This window comes from Salvelinus namaycush, chromosome 27 (genome assembly GCF_016432855.1).
Source record: "Salvelinus namaycush isolate Seneca chromosome 27, SaNama_1.0, whole genome shotgun sequence".
NCBI classification, from domain to species: Eukaryota; Metazoa; Chordata; class Actinopteri; order Salmoniformes; family Salmonidae; genus Salvelinus; species Salvelinus namaycush.
Genome location: NC_052333.1, coordinates 10780984 through 10800127, shown reverse-complemented (window position 1 = coordinate 10800127; position 19144 = coordinate 10780984). Strand labels below are relative to the sequence as shown.

The 19144-nt window shown below is 45.7% G+C and overlaps 2 protein-coding genes across 2 annotated transcripts in view; both read right to left on the bottom strand.

Moving 5' to 3' along the window:
* LOC120022027 (cytoplasmic dynein 1 intermediate chain 1) overlaps nucleotides 1–19144 on the bottom strand; it is a 464568-nt gene that overhangs the window by 385153 nt on the left and 60271 nt on the right.
* LOC120022608 (inactive tyrosine-protein kinase transmembrane receptor ROR1-like) lies at nucleotides 4088–17485 on the bottom strand. Its single transcript, XM_038966581.1, has 10 exons — nucleotides 17418–17485; nucleotides 16113–16240; nucleotides 14687–14823; nucleotides 13444–13624; nucleotides 12609–12854; nucleotides 12066–12277; nucleotides 6650–6829; nucleotides 5775–6002; nucleotides 5542–5687; nucleotides 4088–5021 (listed from the first exon to the last, which is right to left on the bottom strand). Exons 1-10 carry the CDS (start codon nucleotides 17483–17485, stop codon nucleotides 4088–4090), a joined length of 2460 nt encoding a protein of 819 aa, XP_038822509.1.

The window sequence follows — 19144 nt, the reverse complement described above, 5'->3', positions numbered from 1 at the left end:
TGTACCCTGATAAAAAATAAGGATGTGCTTAACATGACAGAGATGTGTATTATACCAAAGTAAGCATGGAAGAGATGTGTATTATACCAAAGTAAGCATGGAAGAGATGTGTATTATACCAAAGTAAGTATGGAAGAGATGTGTATTATACCAAAGTAAGCATGGAAGAGATGTGTATTATACCAAAGTAAGCACGGAAGAGATGTGTATTATACCAAAGTAAGTATGGAAGAGATGTGTATTATACCAAAGTAAGTATGGAAGAGATGTGTATTATACCAAAGTAAGCATGGAAGAGATGTGTATTATACCAAAGTAAGTATGGAAGAGATGTGTATTATACCAAAGTAAGCATGGAAGAGATGTGTATTATACCAAAGTAAGCATGGAAGAGATGTGTATTATACCAAAGTAAGCATGGAAGAGATGTGTATTATACCAAAGTAAGTATGGAAGAGATGTGTATTATACCAAAGTAAGCATGGAATAGATGTGTATTATACCAAAGTAAGCATGGAAGAGATGTGTATTATACCAAAGTAAGCATGGAAGAGATGTGTATTATATCAAAGTAAGCATGGAAGAGATGTGTATTATACCAAAGTAAGCATGGAAGAGATGTGTATTATACCAAAGTAAGTATGGAAGAGATGTGTATTATACCAAAGTAAGCATGGAAGAGATGTGTATTATACCAAAGTAAGTATGGAAGAGATGTGTATTATACCAAAGTAAGAATGGAAGAGATGTGTATTATACCAAAGTAAGCATGGAAGAGATGTGTATTATACCAAAGTAAGAATGGAAGAGATGTGTATTATACCAAAGTAAGCATGGAAGAGATGTGTATTATACCAAAGTAAGTATGGAAGAGATGTGTATTATACCAAAGTAAGAATGGAAGAGATGTGTATTATACCAAAGTAAGTATGGAAGAGATGTGTATTATACCAAAGTAAGTATGGAAGAGATGTATATTATACCAAAGTAAGCATGGAAGAGATGTGTATTATACCAAAGTAAGCATGGACGAGATGTGTATTATACCAAAGTAAGTATGGAAGAGATGTGTATTATACCAAAGTAAGCATGGAAGAGATGTGTATTATACCAAAGTAAGCATGGAAGAGATGTGTATTATACCAAAGTAAGCATGGAAGAGATGTGTATTATACCAAAGTAAGCATGGAAGAGATGTGTATTATACCAAAGTAAGCATGGAAGAGATGTGTATTATACCAAAGTAAGCATGGAAGAGATGTGTATTATACCAAAGTAAGCATGGAAGAGATGTGTATTATACCAAAGTAAGCATGGAAGGCAAGTGCTACCGAGGATTGTCCTCTTTCTGTACAGGCAAACAGTGAGTATTTGTACTAAGTAGTTGCATAGCAACAAACACTTTAAAGTGAGGTGAAATATACTGTATTGTAGCTGCTTTTGTGAGCTGTCTGGTAAAATGTGAAAGGATATCAGATTCATACCTATATTTTATCATTCCTTCACCCTACTGTCAGACATTATTGTTAGATCGATTGCTTTGAGAAAGAAGCTGTGATGAACACACATGTATCAGTACTATTTCTTCATATCATAAAAACAACAATAAATGGATAGATCAAAGACTGCATAGCCAATGTAAGAGCCATATTGCATAGCTGATCTATTGTAAGAGGGTGATAGAGGGGAGGAGAGACATGCTCACAGATTGGAGAGAGAAGTATGGCTGGTTAAACAATCGTCTGATTCAGTCCTAGTACCTATATATCAGTGAAATATCTATTGATAGAACCCTGTATTGAGAAGAGAGTCTAGTAGACACACATAACTGTGGAGACTGTGGAGGCACATAACTGTGGAGGCACATAACTGTGGAGGGACATAACTGTGGAGGCACATAACTGTGGAGGCACATAACTGTGGAGAGTGATGCAGAGGGTATGAGTGCTATGTTATTGCATAGCGTTGTGTAGGACAGGCCTCATCCAGTCCAACAACACCACACCCTACTGCAGTGCAGGCCTCATCAAGTTCAACCAACACCACACCCTACTGCAGAACATGGCCCCTCCAGTCCAACAACACCACACCCTACTGCAGAACACGGCCCCTCCAGTCCAACAACACCACACCCTACTGCAGAACATGGCCCCTCCAGTCCAACAACACCACACCCTACTGCAGAACATGGCCCCTCCAGTCCAACAACACCACACCCTACTGCAGAACATGGCCCCTCCAGTCCAACAACACCACACCCTACTGCAGAACATGGCCCCTCCAGTCCAACAACACCACACCCTACTGCAGAACATGGCCCCTCCAGTCCAACAACACCACACCCTACTGCAGAATATGGCCCCTCCAGTCCAACAACACTACACCCTACTGCAGAACATGGCCCCTCCAGTCCAACAACACCACACCCTACTGCAGAACAGTCCAACAACACCACACCCTACTGCAGAACATGGCCCCTCCAGTCCAACAACACCACACCCTACTGCAGAACATGGCCCCTCCAGTCCAACAACACCACACCCTACTGCAGAATATGGCCCCTCCAGTCCAACAACACTACACCCTACTGCAGAACATGGCCCCTCCAGTCCAACAACACCACACCCTACTGCAGAACAGTCCAACAACACCACACCCTACTGCAGAACATGGCCCCTCCAGTCCAACAACACCACACCCTACTGCAGAACATGGCCCCTCCAGTCCAACAACACCACACCCTACTGCAGAACAGTCCAACAACACCACACCCTACTGCAGAACATGGCCCCTCCAGTCCAACAACACTACACCCTACTGCAGAACATGGCCCCTCCAGTCCAACAACACCACACCCTACTGCAGAACAGTCCAACAACACCACACCCTACTGCAGAACATGGCCCCTCCAGTCCAACAACACTACACCCTACTGCAGAACATGGCCCCTCCAGTCCAACAACACCACACCCTACTGCAGAACAGTCCAACAACACCACACCCTACTGCAGAACATGCCCCCTCCAGTGCAACAACACCACACCCTACTGCAGAACATGGCCCCTCCAGTCCAACAACACCACACCCTACTGCAGAACAGCCCTAAAGTGCTCCAGAAAATCAAGAAGTGCCTGATTCAGAGTTTACTAAGAGTCTGTCCAGGCAGGTAGAGTAGATTCATTACGAGTCTGTCCAGGCAGGTAGAGTAGATTCATTAAGAGTCTGTCCAGGCAGGTAGAGTAGATTCATTAGGAGTCTGTCCAGGCAGGTAGAGTAGATTCATTAGGAGTCTATCCAGGCAGGTAGAGTAGATTCATTAGGAGTCTATCCAGGCAGGTAGAGTAGATTCATTAAGAGTCTGTCCAGGCAGGTAGAGTAGATTCATTAAGAGTCTATCCAGGCAGGTAGAGTAGATTCATTAAGAGTCTATCCAGGCAGGTAGAGTAGATTCATTAAGAGTCTATCCAGGCAGGTAGAGTAGATTCATTAAGAGTCTATCCAGGCAGGTAGAGTAGATTCATTAAGAGTCTATCCAGGCAGGTAGAGTAGATTCATTAAGAGTCTATCCAGGCAGGTAGAGTAGATTCATTAAGAGTCTATCCAGGCAGGTAGAGTAGATTCATTAAGAGTCTATCAAGGCAGGTAGAGTAGATTCATTAAGAGTCTATCCAGGCAGGTAGAGTAGATTCATTAAGAGTCTATCCAGGCAGGTAGAGTAGATTCATTAAGAGTCTGTCCAGGCAGGTAGAGTAGATTCATTAAGAGTCTATCAAGGCAGGTAGAGTAGATTCATTAAGAGTCTATCCAGGCAGGTAGAGTAGATTCATTAAGAGTCTATCCAGGCAGGTAAAGTTTCAGAATAGGAGGCTGGCCACGACTTCTAGCTCTCTTATTAAAAAAAGTTAATTGAATATAAATCTTTGCATCTCATTCATTCGGGATTTACGTACATGTATTTACAAGTAGAGTAAAAAGTTTAAACAATAATTATAATAATTTTATTACAAAAACAAACAAAACAGGTAAAAGGAAACAAAGCATCACATCAACCAGATGAGATATTATATAGTCAAGGTCTGTAGTGTATTTACACGTCAGCGGTGATGATCGAATCGCTGTACATGAGTCTGTTGGCGTCGGCCAGCAGTGCAGACGTCTGCGAGGGGTCCATCTGTTGCAAAGCCTTCTGGGACATGTGTCCGTACACCTGCATGGTCCCGCCCCCTGGCAGGGCAGATATCGCCACGCAGTGTGACAGCAGTGGCGTGTTCGCATCGTGATTAGACCCCGTGGACGGCAAGCTGGCCACATGACCGGTGCTGGTGGAGCCGCTAGCACTGCTGGGAGATCTGCTCTTGGGCGGGGGGAGGTGTTGCACCACCCTGGGGGGGCCCTGGGCCTGGAAGTGGGCTGCAGGGAAGGCAGCATAGCCTGGGGGGATGGGGTAGCCGTTGACAGGGATGAAGCATTGGTGTTGGTGCTGGTTCTGGGCCATGGGTGCTCCATGGGTCATAGGGGTCCAGCCTGCCATTTGGTGGCCCGGATGACCTGGCGCGGGTATCCCCTGAGCTGGGTAGAGGTAGCCTGCAGCGGCGGCGTAGCGTGGGTTGCTGAGGTTACTGACAGGACTAGCACTCAACGAGGTGGTCTGGGTGGTGGCGTTGCCCCCGCCTCCTGATGGGGTACTAGAACTGGCGTGGGATGACAGCCCCTCCCAGGCCCGGAGACGACAGTGGATATCCTTAAACCGCGGACGCCTCGCTGGGCCCTCCTGCCAGCACTCTGTCATCAGGCTGAAGACCCTGGGGGGGCAGTCCTCTGGGCAGGGCAGCAGCTGACGTTTCCTCACCATCTCCATGACCTCCTGGTTGCTGAAGCCGTAGTAGGGCTGCAGGCCGTAGCTGAAGATCTCCCACAGCACCACGCCAAACGCCCAGATGTCTGACTCCGACGTGAACTTCCCATAGGCCATGGACTCAGGAGGCATCCATCGGATCGGGAGTAAAGCCTTGGGCTGGACCCTGGAATAATATTTTTCAAAACACCCGAATTTACTTTATATACTAAGATCAGCAAGATTAATACAAATCAGCAGGAACATCAAATCACACTAAACATTACAGCAATGACAAACTAACAAGTCAACTAAATAAGGAAATATGCATTGAATGCACTGACTGTAAGACGCTCTTTGTAAGGTTGCTAAATTACTCAAATGTAAAAATGTAAACATGCCTGTAGTAGGTGTACAGGGTTAGAGTCAGGTCTAGAGTTAGGGTCAAGTCTAGAGTTAGGGTCAGGTCTAGAGTTAGGGTCAGGTCTAGAGTTAGGGTCAAGTCTAGAGTTAGGGTCAAGTCTAGAGTTAGGGTCAAGTCTAGAGTTAGGGTCAAGTCTAGAGTTAGGGTCAGGTCTAGGGTTAGGGTCATGTCTAGGGTCAGGTCTAGGGTTAGGGTCAGGTCTAGGGTCAGGTCTAGGGTTAGGGTCAGGTCTAGGGTTAGGGTCAGGTCTAGGGTTAGGGAGACAGTGAGCCACGTACAGTACCTGTAGTAGTCGGAGGCATAGATCTCTCGGGACAGACCTAGGTCAGATATCTTGACGTGGAGCCGTTCCCCCACTAGGATGTTACGGGCTGCCAGGTCCTTATGGACGAAGGAGTGACTGGCCAGGTATTCCATACCAGCAGCCACCTGGAATAGAGTAAAGTAGAATAGATACTTTAATGTCCATTAATGTTATATTTCTATCTCAACCCATACAGTAGTTATGGTAGCTACCTGGATGGCCAGGTGCAGGAAGTCTCCGTGGTCCAGGATGGACTTGATGGTCCCGTCCTCATCACTACTACAGCCCACGTCAGAGTGAGGAGAACGCATGATGAGGAACTCATGGAGGTCCCCCTGGTTCAGGAACTCAAACAGCATGCAGACAGGCTGCTCCTGGGTCACTACCCCCAAAAGACACACCACATTGTGATGGTGCAGCTCAGCCATGACTGATGCCTCCTACATATAGATAGATAAGTAGATAGGTACTTAAAAAATATCTGAGGGGAAATTTCATGTCAAATGTCAAACAGCAGTAGACAAAACAGACGTAACATCAGATGAAAAACAGAATACCAAAAACAATAAATAGCATTAAATATCACCAAAAGATAGCATCAGAAAGCATCAGAGAGCATCAGAGACCAACAGATAGCATCAGAGAGCATCAGAGAGCATCAGAGACCATCAGATAGCATCAGAGAGCATCAGAGACCATCAGATAGCATCTGAGAGCACCAGAGAGCGTCAGATAGCATCAGAAAGCATCAGAGAGCATAAGAAAGCATCAGAGAACATCAGAGAGCATCGGAGATCATCAGAGAGCATCAGATAGCATCAGAGCGCATCGGATAGCATCGGAGAGCATCGGAGGGCATAAGAAAGCATCAGAGAACATCAGAGAGCATCGGAGATCATCAGAGAGCATCAGATAGCATCAGAGAGCATCATATAGCATCGGAAGCACCAATTAAAGACAGCATCAATGAATATCATTACACAATAACAGTAGCTAACATCAGAGAGCATCAAAAGCACCAATTAAAGATAGCATAAATTACTACCACAACACAGTAACATGAATAATAACATGCATAATAACATGCCTGTTGGAAGTCCCCCCACTGGCCAGGGCTGGAGTAGTCCTTCAGGGTCTTGATGGCCACCAGCTGGGCATGCTCCATACCAGGCATGTACAGGTGGCCCTTGTAGATCTTACCAAATGTACATTCACCTAGCTCCTCCATGAAACGCACTGCGGATAGGGGGAGTTCCTTGGCCTTACTCTGGAGAGAAGAAGAGGGATAGAGAAAGATGGAGAGAAGCAGAGAGAGAGGGGGAGAGAAAGAGAGGGGGAGAAGCAGAGAGAGAGGGGGAGAGAAAGAGAGGGGGAGAAGCAGAGAGAGGGGGAGAGAGAAAGATGGAAAGAAGCAGAGAGAGGAGAGAGAAAGAGAGGAGGAGAAGCAGAGAGAGGAGAGAGAAAGATGGAAAGAAGCAGAGAGAGGAGAGAGAAAGAGAGGAGGAGAAGCAGAGAGAGGAGAGAGAAAGATGGAAAGAAGCAGAGAGAGGAGAGAGAAAGAGAGGGGGAGAAGCAGAGAGAGGGGGAGAGAGAAAGAGAGGGGGAGAAGCAGATAGAGGGGGAGAGAGAAAGAGAGGGGGAGAAGCAGATAGAGGGGGAGAGAGAAAGAGAGGGGGAGATGGTGTTACATGCTGAAATTTCCAGTCAGATTTATACTCATATTCAACACTCATAACTATCTTGGTATGTAGACAGACATTAAAACTTAACAGCTTACAATTGGTGCTCGTTATAATTTTATGTAGGAAAAGTGCCTAATATACCAGTGTGTGTGCGTGTGAGCAATATTGCCTGGATATGTCATAATTATCTATTAGTCTCATACTGTATCCATTATCTCCTTTCCTCAGCTCAACTCTTCAATAAATCCCTTCAGCTCCAGACAGAAAATGCAGAAATATACCAACGCCAGCCCAGACTCTGGCAACACAATCTGGCAGCGTGCCCCCAACACAAACAACAATAAACCGACAAGTTAGTGCATATTTCAGAAATTGCAGGTAATCAATTTTCTCTGTAATTATTAATGTGGTATAAATGAGAGCCATTAATAACTGAAGGTGAACTTTGGTTTGAGGGATGACAGATGACTGTAATTATCAACCCAGCCGGGGACTGAACCATGAGAACTAGAGTGGAGCCAAGACCCATTGGGCACAAACTGGTTAACTCAACATTGTTCCAACGTAATTTATCAACGTATTGTGACGTGGAATCTACGTGTATCTCTGTTTTGAGAGTTGTTTTGAGGGTGAAATTTCAACCACAGGATTAATTTCAACATAAAATATGTTGAATTCACAGGAGGTTGGTGGCACCTTAATTGGGGAGGACTGGCTTGTGGTAGTGGCTGGAGCGCAATAAGTGGTTTCCATGTGTTTGATGCCATTCCATTTTCTCTGTTCCAGCCATTATTATGAGCCGTCCTTCCCTCAGCAGCCTCCACTGGAGAGTTGATCTAGCTACAGCACCTCCTACTGGGGAGTTGATCTAGCTACAGCAGCCTCCACTGGAGAGTTGATCTAGCTACAGCACCTCCTACTGGAGAGTTGATCTAGCTACAGCACCTCCTACTGGAGAGTTGATCTAGCTACAGCACCTCCTACTGGAGAGTTGATCTAGCTACAGCACCTCCTACTGGAGAGTTGATCTAGCTACATCACCTCCTACTGGAGAGTTGATCTAGCTACAGCACCTCCTACTGAATAGTTGATCTAGCTACAGCACCTCCTACTGAATAGTTGATCTAGCTACAGCACCTCCTACTGAATAGTTGATCTAGCTACAGCACCTCCTACTGGAGAGTTGCTCTAGCTACAGCACCTCCTACTGGAGAGTTGATCTAGCTACATCACCTCCTACTAGAGAGTTGATCTAGCTACATCACCTCCTACTAAAGAGTTGATCTAGCTACAGCACCTCCTACTGGAGAGTTGATCTAGCTACACCACCTCCTACTGGATAGTTGATCTAGCTACAGCACCTCCTACTGAATAGTTGATCTAGCTACAGCACCTCCTACTGAATAGTTGATCTAGCTACAGCACCTCCTACTGGAGAGTTGATCTAGCTACAGCACCTCCTACTGGAGAGTTGATCTAGCTACATCACCTCATACTAGAGAGTTGATCTAGCTACAGCACCTCCTACTGAAGAGTTGATCTAGCTACAGCACCTCCTACTAAAGAGTTGATCTAGCTACAGCACATCCTACTGGAGAGTTGATCTAGCTACAGTACCTCCTACTGGAGAGTTGATCTAGCTACAGCACCTCCTACTGGAGATGTGATCTATCTACAGCACCTCCTACTGGAGAGTTGATCTGTCTACAGCACCTCTTACTGGAGAGTTGATCTATCTACAGCACCTCCTACTGGAGAGTTGATCTAGCTACAGCACCTCCTACTGGAGAGTTGATCTAGCTACAGCACCTCCTACTGGAGAGTTGATCTAGCTACAGCACCTCCTACTGGAGAGTTGATCTAGCTACATCACCTCCTACTAGAGAGTTGATCTAGCTACAGCACCTCCTACTGGAGAGTTGATCTAGCTACATCACCTCCTACTAGAGAGTTGATCTAGCTACAGCACCTCCTACTGGAGAGTTGATCTAGCTACATCACCTCCTACTAGAGAGGTGATCTATCTACAGCACCTCCTACTGGAGAGTTGATCTGTCTACAGCACCTCCTACTGGAGAGTTGATCTATCTACAGCACCTCCTACTGGAGAGTTGATCTAGCTACAGCACCTCCTACTGGAGAGTTGATCTAGCTACAGCACCTCCTACTGGAGAGTTGATCTATCTACAGCACCTCCTACTGGAGAGTTGATCTAGCTACATCACCTCCTACTGGAGAGTTGATCTAGCTACAGCACCTCCTACTAAAGAGTTGATCTAGCTACAGCACCTCCTACTGGAGAGTTGATCTAGCTACAGCACCTCCTACTGGAGAGTTGATCTAGCTACAGCACCTCCTACTGGAGAGTTGATCTAGCTACAGTACCTCCTACTGGAGAGTTGATCTAGCTACAGCACCTCCTACTGGAGAGTTGATCTAGCTACAGCACCTCCTACTGGAGAGTTGATCTAGCTACAGCACCTCCTACTGGAGAGTTGATCTATCTACAGCACCTCCTACTGGAGAGTTGATCTAGCTACAGCACCTCCTACTGGAGAGTTGATCTAGCTACAGCACCTCCTACTGGAGAGTTGATCTATCTACAGCACCTCCTACTGGAGAGTTGATCTAGCTACAGCACCTCCTACTGGAGAGTTGATCTAGCTACAGCTACCCTTCGGTCTCCCATCCAGAGTTTTAACCAAGCCTAGCCTGCTTAACTATGATGTTCATCGCTGACTATTACCAATGTGCTATAGTGAGAATTATTGTTGAGATAGCGCCACTTAAAGACAAAATAGATTCACTGTTGTTATCGAAGTCATTCCAAAGAGAAGGTTTAACAGAGCAGATGAAATGTGACCATACTTTATCACTCATGTATCATCAATGAGACTATTTAGGCCTATATAGCATTTTCAAAGTCATCAACAGCTATTGTTTCAATTCAACACAGAAACACAACAGAAAATAGATAATACAATAGGCCTAGGGTTTGAAGCTCTGGTTGATTTAAAATGGAATGATATTTTGTGATATTGAATTGTGTTTGGTTGTCAACACAACCAAATATTAGCATTTGAAAGATATTTATCTTCTTTGCCACTGACTTAATCTGGCTTTAATTTCAGTTTGTCTTAGAATTCAGGAAACTGTCAATACCACCTCCCTCAAACAAAAAGGTATGGACCGAACTCCAAAACGACTCAACTTGTACATGTAGAGCAAGCCTGCCATCGCACATTGGGAATCGGGGTTGTGGTCAATTACATTTCAATTCCAGTCAATTCAGAAAGTAAACCAAATTCCAATTCCAAATTGTCCTGGCTGAAAAGCATTGAAGAGAATTGGAATTTCAGTGTACTTGCTGAATTGACTTGACATTAAATGGAATGATCATTTTCAATCATTAGTCAAATGCACTAGAGTAAAGAGGACTTCATAGAGCTGGGACAATAAACCGAGAATGATTGACACCGACCAAACCGACAAGGGGGGTTATGAAAGATTCCAGGAACTCCCAGATGAAAAATGAAATTCCTGACGGAGGCCACAGTCAGTTAAGTGGAGGGGGGGGGGGGTAGGAGATGGGAGGGAAGGACTGTTTGGGGGAGTGGTTAGCAATGGAATGGTGGTGGGGGATGTGACTGTTATCAAAGGGCAACAGATGTTTTTGGTTTGGGTTTCTCCCTCCCCGGGGCCAAACCAGACTCATCCTCGCCTCGCAGCACACCGGGCCAGGCTGTGCTGGGCGGTGCCAAACCAGACTCATCCTCGCCTCGCAGCACACCGGCCCAGGCTGTGCTGGGCGGGGCCAAACCAGACTCATCCTCGCCTCGCAGCACACCGGGCCAGGCTGTGCTGGGCGGGGCCAAACCAGGCTCATCCTCGCCTCGCAGCACACCGGGCCAGGCTGTGCTGGGCGGGGCCAAACCAGACTCATCCTCGCCTCGCAGCACACCGGGCCAGGCTGTGCTGGGCGGGGCCAAACCAGGCTCATCCTCGCCTCGCAGCACACCGGGGCAGGCTGTGCTGGGCGGGGCCAAACCAGGCTCATCCTCGCCTCACAGCACACCGGGCCAGGCTGTGCTGGGCGGGGCCAATGCTGTCATGAACAACAAACCCTAGGTGACCTGGAGCAAGGCCCAGTGGATAGTGGTGACATTGAGGAGGACAGGAGCGGTGGGGCAGATGTATTTAGGGATGACATAAAGACTCAGACAGTAGACACTGTATTGTTAGTGGTTTTAGTTTTCTGTGACAGAAGGATACACTCTTCTAGATTCCCACAGGTCAATCTAAATCAGAGATGACAGGGACTTTGACGGGGACCACAACACTGGCCTGTCTGACAGAGCCAGTCCACTACAGCTGTAGCTTTGATTGGCTATAACATCAGGGAGTAGACCTTTGTCTCACATCATAACACAGCCTGGATAACCTTCTAATAAGGTGGATAGAGATATATCAGAAATAACATTATAAGAATGCAGTGTTGACTGTAATACGATCTGCAGGAGAATATGAATGAACTTATAGGCAAAATACTCATACTGTTGTCACACATTACAAAGAGCCCCAATGAGACAGAGAACGAAGAGAGAGAAAGAGAGAGAGAGAGAGAGAGAGAGCGAGCGAGAGAGACAGACACACAGACAGACAGAGAGAAAGAGAGAGAGAGACAGAGAGAAACAGAAAGAGAGAGAGAGTGGGAGAGAGAGAGTGAGAGAATGAGAAAGAGAGAGAGAACGAAAGAGAGAGAGAGAACGAAAGAGAGAGAGCTACAGAGAGGGGACTTAGCTACAGAGAGGGGACTTATACCTTGGGTTTGTAATTGGTGAGCATGGACATCTCAACGTTCTGTCCCCTGACAGGTTTGGGCTGTCTGGGGGCTGGGGGGCGAGAAGCCTTCTGGTTGTTACGACACAAACAGATGAAGAAGAAAAGGAGGGCGATGGCCAGAGGGATGGTTATGCTCGGGACCAGGATGTACAGAATCTCCATGTTACTGCCCCCACGCTTCTCCTTATAATCTGGATGGGACACAGGGTTAATCTAAACACTGTAAATACACTGTCAATTACTAACATAATGAACTCAGGTAGTACTGTCACTTATTGTTAAACAGACCATAACATAACGCATAACAACTACTGTGTCTATTTGATAGGTCGCAGCACTGACTCCCAATAATAACGTAGTGTTTATGAAGCCTTATAACCCAGCCTGGCACACTGCTAACACCCTCTCTCACTACAGAAAGTGGTGTCCTTAGTGCTTATAAAACCTTAAACCCCCTCTATATCTCACCACAGATAGGGTGTCATTAGTGCTTATAAAACCTTAAACCCCCCTAAATCTCACCACAAACAGGGATGTCACATAGCTCCAAGCGGACCCCCTCGTCCAGCGTGAAACACCATGGTCCCTCCTGCTTGTTGCCGGGGTTACGGCAGTAGGAGTGTCCTCCGCTGAGCTCAGGGTATTGTACCGCCAGGTAGGTGTGGCTGTGAGGGTACTGAGAGTTCCAGGGCTGGCACTGACGACCTGACTTGGTCTTACTGACCGTCCCGCGGAAGTCTGAACCACTGCTGTTGAAACACTTGTGGTCTGGTCAAAGGGAGAAGAACATAAGAACATTGTTAGACAATTGGTAAGTATAAGTGAGAGAGTTTTAACTTTATTGTTGATGGGCTTCACTCTGATATGCAGATCCATGTTAACATGAAAGTATACAGGTCTGCTTTTGTTAATGGATCCTATGGCTTCTGACAGAACCTCTCCAATAGAAAATGTTGAGGTAGACAGTAGAAATAAGTAAAAAGTATCTTCCTCTAGTTGATCGTGTGTGCTATGAAGATGTGCAATAGTCTTTCTGTGTATATAGTATATCATTCCATATCCATCCAAATAATGAAAACTATTAATTTGATAGAAACTGAATGTATCTTCCACATTTAACCCAACCCCTCTGAATCAGAGAAGTACGGGGGGGGGCTTTCTTAATCGATATCCACGTCTTCAGCGACCGGGAGCAAAAAGACAGATTTTTCCCTTGTCAGCTCAGGGATTTGATCCAGAAACCTTCCGGTTACTGGCCCAACGCTCTAACCACCTGCCGCCCAACCCAAAGTCTATCTGCAATATTAAAGCTGATCTACCAAAATAAATAAAACTACAACTAAATGATAATTCTTACTCTTGTTGAAGGGCTCGACCATGGGGATCCCTATCCTCATACAGTTGGCAGCCTCTGGGCTGGTGTGTCCCGCCAGGTCCTCACAGTTAGGTAGTTTCAGTCTCTTCAGGATGATGGGGTTGGAACGGGCGATGATGTACTCGGTCTTACACAGGTCATTCTCTAGGATCTCACACTCGTCCTTACACAGAGAGGACAAGAGGAGAGGATAGACTTGAGGGTCAAACAAACAATAAAAGCAACATAACATTTTAATAAGAGGACCACAATGGAAATACGTCCTAGACTGTATACCTAAAGTTGTATTACAAAAGTAGTTTGAAATGTTTTGGCAAAGTTCACAGGTAACTTTTGAGATATTTTGTAGTCACTTTTCACAGGTTGGAACCAGTGTTTTTCTGGATCAAACGCGCCAAATAAATGGACATTTTGGATATATATCGATGGAATTAATCGAACAAAAGGACCATTTGTGATGTTTATGGGACATATTGGAGTGCCAACAACAGAAGCTCGTCAAAGGTAAGGCATGAATTATATTTTTATTTATGCGTTTTGTGTCGCGCCTGCAGGGTTGAAATATGCTTCTCTCTGTTTGTTTACTATGGTGCTAACTCAGATAATAGCATTGTTTGCTTTCGCCGAAAAGCCTATTTGAATTCTGACATGTTGGCTGGATTCACAACCATGTGTGATTTATAGTAATTTATTTGAATATGGCGCTCTGCATTTTCTCTGGCTTTTGGCCAAGTGAGACAGTAGTGTCCCGCCTAAACTCAGATTTTTGGATATAAATATGAACTTTACCGAACAAAACATACATGTATTGTGTAACATGAAGTCCTATGAGTGTCATCTGATGAAGATCATCAAAGGTTAGTGATTCATTTTAACTCGATTTCTGCTTTTTGTTACTCCTCTCTTTGTCTGGAAAAATGGCTGTGTTTTTCTGTGGCTATGTACTGACCTAACATAATCGCAAGGTGTGCTTTCGCCGTAAACCCTTTTTGAAATCAGACACTGTGGCTGGATTAACGAGAAGTTTATCTTTAAAATGGTGTATAATACTTGTATGTTTGAGGAAATTTAATTATGAGATTTCTGTTGTTTCGAATTTGGCGCCCTGCAATTTCACTGGCTGTTGGTTAGGTGGGACGCTACCGTCCCACATATCCCAGAGAAGTTAATGCTACAAGCCTAGAAGATGTAGGTATAATCGTAGTTGTGAAGCATGTCATCATACCTTACACAGGTCCCTGGGCTTGTCAGTCCCAGAGCTGCGGTCACATGTTGGGAAGGCAAAGTGGCACAGAGACGGGATGGCGAACAGGGAGCAGCGGTCCGACAGGTGGTTGGACGTTCCGATCATGGTGAAGGCGGCTGGATGGAAAAAGTGGGAATGTGAATATATGTGTATCAGATCATGTGTGTTCCATACGGTTTAGATCATGTGTGTTCCATACTGTGTAGATCATGTGTGTTCCATACTGTGTAGATCATGTGTGTTCCATACTGTGTAGATCATGTGTGTTCCATACTGTGGTAGATCATGTGTGTTCCATACTGTGTAGATCATGTGTGTTCCATACTGTGTAGATCATGTGTGTTCCATACTGTGTAGATCATGTGTGTTCCATACTGTGGTAGATCATGTGTGTTCCATACTGTGTAGATCATGTGTGTTCCATACTGTGTAGATCATGTGTGTTCCATACTGTGTAGATCATGTGTGTTCCATACTGTTTAGATCATGTGTGTTCCATACTGTGTAGATCATGTGTGTTCCATACTGTGTAGATCATGTGTGTTCCATACTGTGTAGATCATGTGTGTTCCATACTGTGTAGATCATGTGTGTTCCATACTGTGTAGATCATGTGTGTTCCATACTGTGTAGATCATGTGTGTTCCATACTGTGGTAGATCATGTGTGTTCCATACTGTGTAGATCATGTGTGTTCCATACTGTGTAGATCATGTGTGTTCCATACTGTGTAGATCATGTGTGTTCCATACTGTGACTTTATCATCCTGAACTCACTCTCACCCCTCTACCAGATATCCTCTCATCATCCTCACTGACAGTAATGACAAGCTACAGACTCAACCAGGGTCAGATGGGACTTAGCACACACACACACACACACACACACACACACACACACACACACACACACACACACACACACACACACACACACACACACACACACACACACACACACACACACACACACACACACACACATACAGGTCTGGATTGAAAGTGTCTGGTTAGATTTACACAGAAAACCAAATCTGGAGCATGACCCTTATCCCTGTGCTCCATGTCTGATTAAAATCAAAACACAGGGATTGAAGGGAAGCACAAAACACACACATAAACACGCACGTACACACACACACGCACGCACGCACGCACGCACACACACACACACACACACACACACACACACACACACACACACACACACACACACACACACACACACACACACACACACACACACACACACACACACACACATAAACACGCACGTACACACACGCACGCACGCACGCACGCACGCACGCACGCACGCACGCACGCACGCACGCACACACGCACACACACACACACACACACACACACACACACACACACACACACACAGAGGCAGGCAGCATACCTGTGATCTGGGTCTCGATCTCACCCTGCATCTGCAGAGAGTCAACGAAGATGCTGCGGTTTCCTATGAAGCGAGAACAGGCCACTCCCCTGTACGGTTGGCAGAACCCCTCCTCATCAAAATCATCACTGACAACATAGGTGGAGCGAGAGAGAGGAAGAGAGTGAGAGAGAGCGAGAGAGAGAGTATACATTACAGTTATAATTATGACCACTAGAGAGCACCACACATTACACTATAACAGGGATGTGGCAGAAACACTCTCTACCAGAGTCCAGCACAACTTTCCTATGTATTGTATTTAAATGGTTTTAAAGTGTTATTTTCATTTCTATATTGAAAGGTTTCTGGTTTACTCAGATAAATGATTTCATTTCTTTTATTGCTCTAAATCGAAATGTTATTTTGTCTATTTCTCTTTTCTGTCTGGATAACACATAGATGGAGGACAATCTATTCCTAGTTCACCTGTCAACTGTATACAGAGTTAAAGAGTTAATGTTGGCTGTTGCTTAAGGGAAAAGGATGTCTTCATGGACTTTATAATGAAATATACGAGGAGCAGGGGCTTGGGAAATAAGCGTGTGTGTGTGTGTGTGTGTGTGTGTGTGTGTGTGTGTGTGTGTGTGTGTGTGTGTGTGTGTATGTGTGTGTGTGTGTGTGTGTGTGTGTGTGTGTGTGTGTGTGTGTGTGTGTGTGTGTGTGTGTGTGTGTGTGTGTGTGTGTGTGTGTGTGTGATACGCGTGTGTGTGTGTGTGTGTGTGTGTGTGTGTGTGTGTGTGTGTGTGTGTGTGTGTGTGTGTGTGTGTGTGTGTGTGTGTATGTGTGTGTGTGTGTGTGTGTGTGTGTGTGTGTGTGTGTGTGTGTGTGTGTGTGTGTGTGTGTGATACGCGTGTGTGTGTGTGTGTGTGTGTGTGTGTGTGTGTGTGTGTGTGTGTGTGTGTGTGTGTGTGTGTGTGTGTGTGTGTGTGTGTGTGTGATACGCGCATGTGTGTGTGTGTGTGTGTGTGTGTGTGTGTGTGTGTGTGTGTGTGTGTGTGTGTGTGTGTGTGTGTGTGTGTGTGTGTGTGTGTGTGTGTGTGTGTGTGTGTGTGTGTGTGGACTGATTAACTATACTTGTGGGGACCCAAAGCCCCCACAAGAATAGAAAACAAACAAACATTTGACCAACTGAGGACATTTTGTTAGTCGCCACAAGGTTAAATGCTATTTCTAGGGGGTTAATGTTTAAGGTTAGAATTAGTGTTAGGGTTAGAATTAGGTTTAGTGTTAGGGCACATGACTCACACGACTCACACGACTCACATGCCACATGACTCACACGACACACACGACTCACACCACTTACACGACACAAGACTCACACGACTCATGCGACACTTGACTCACAAGACTCACATGACTCACAGAGACGTCTTCTCACTATGAGCTTATTCAGTCATGTGACTGAAGCCATGCCAGATGAGACCATATAAGGGCGTATGACATCATGAGGCACACACATAACTATTATCATATTGTCACAATAAGCACCCTCTTCTACATCCTGCTTCACAACCACATGAACCACATGAACCACCCTGGAACATTATGGCTAAATGGGGCAGATGACCTGGAACATTATGTCTGAGTGAGGCAGATGACTTGGAACATTATGACTAAATGGGGCAGATGACCTGGAACATTATGTCTGAGTGAGGCAGATGACCTGTAACATTATGTCTGAGTGAGGCAGATGACCTGTAACATTATGGGTGAGTGGGGCAGATGACCTGTAACATTATGTCTGAGTGAGGCAGATGACCTGTAACATTATGGGTGAGTGGGGCAGATGACCTGTAACATTATGTCTGAGTGGGGCAGATGACCTGGAACATTATGGGTGAGTGGGGCAGATGACCTGTAACATTATGTCTGAGTGGGGCAGATGACCTGGAACATTATGTCTGAGTGGGGCAGATGACTTGGAACATTATGGCTAAATGGGGCAGATGACCTGTAACATTATGTCTGAGTGAGGCAGATGACCTGGAACATTATGTCTGAGTGGGGCAGATGACTTGGAACATTATGGCTAAATGGGGCAGATGACCTGGAACATTATGGGTGAGCGAGGCAGATGACCTGGAACATTATGGCTGAGTGGGACAGATGACCTGGAACATTATGGGTGAGCGAGGCAGATGACCTGGAACATTATGGCTGAGTGAGGCAGATGACCTGTAACATTATGGCTGAGTGGGGCAGATGACCTGGAACATTATGGGTGAGTGGGGCAGATGACCTGTAACATTATGGCTGAGTGTGGCAGATGCCCTGTAACATTATGGCTGAGTGAGGCAGATGACCTGTAACATTATGGCTGAGTGTGGCAGATGCCCTGTAACATTATGGCTGAGTGAGGCAGATGACCTGTAACATTATGGCTGAGTGAGGCAGATGACCTGTAACATTATGGCTGAGTGTGGCAGATGCCCTGTAACATTATGGCTGAGTGTGGCAGATGCCCTGTAACATCATGGCTGAGTGTGGCAGATGCCCTGTAACATTATGGCTGAGTGAGGCAGATGACCTGTAACATTATGGCTGAGTGTGGCAGATGCCCTGTAACATTATGGCTGAGTGAGGCAGATGACCTGTAACATTATGGCTGAGTGGGGCAGATGACCTGTAACATTATGGCTGAGTGAGGCAGATGCCCTGGAACATTATGGCTAAGTGGGGCAGATGACCTGGAACATTATGGCTGAGTGAGGCAGATGAACTGGAACATTATGGCTGAGTGAGGCAGATGCCCTGGAACATTATGGCTAAGTGGGGCAGATGACCTGGAACATTATGGCTGAGTGAGGCAGATGACCTGGAACATTATGGCTGAGGGGGGCAGATGACCTGGAACATTATGGCTGAGTGGGACAGGTGCCCTGGAACATTATGGCTGAGTGGGAGAGATGCTCTGGAACATTATGGCTGAGTGGGGCAGGTGCCCTGGAACATTATGGCTGAGTGGGAGAGATGCTCTGGAACATTAT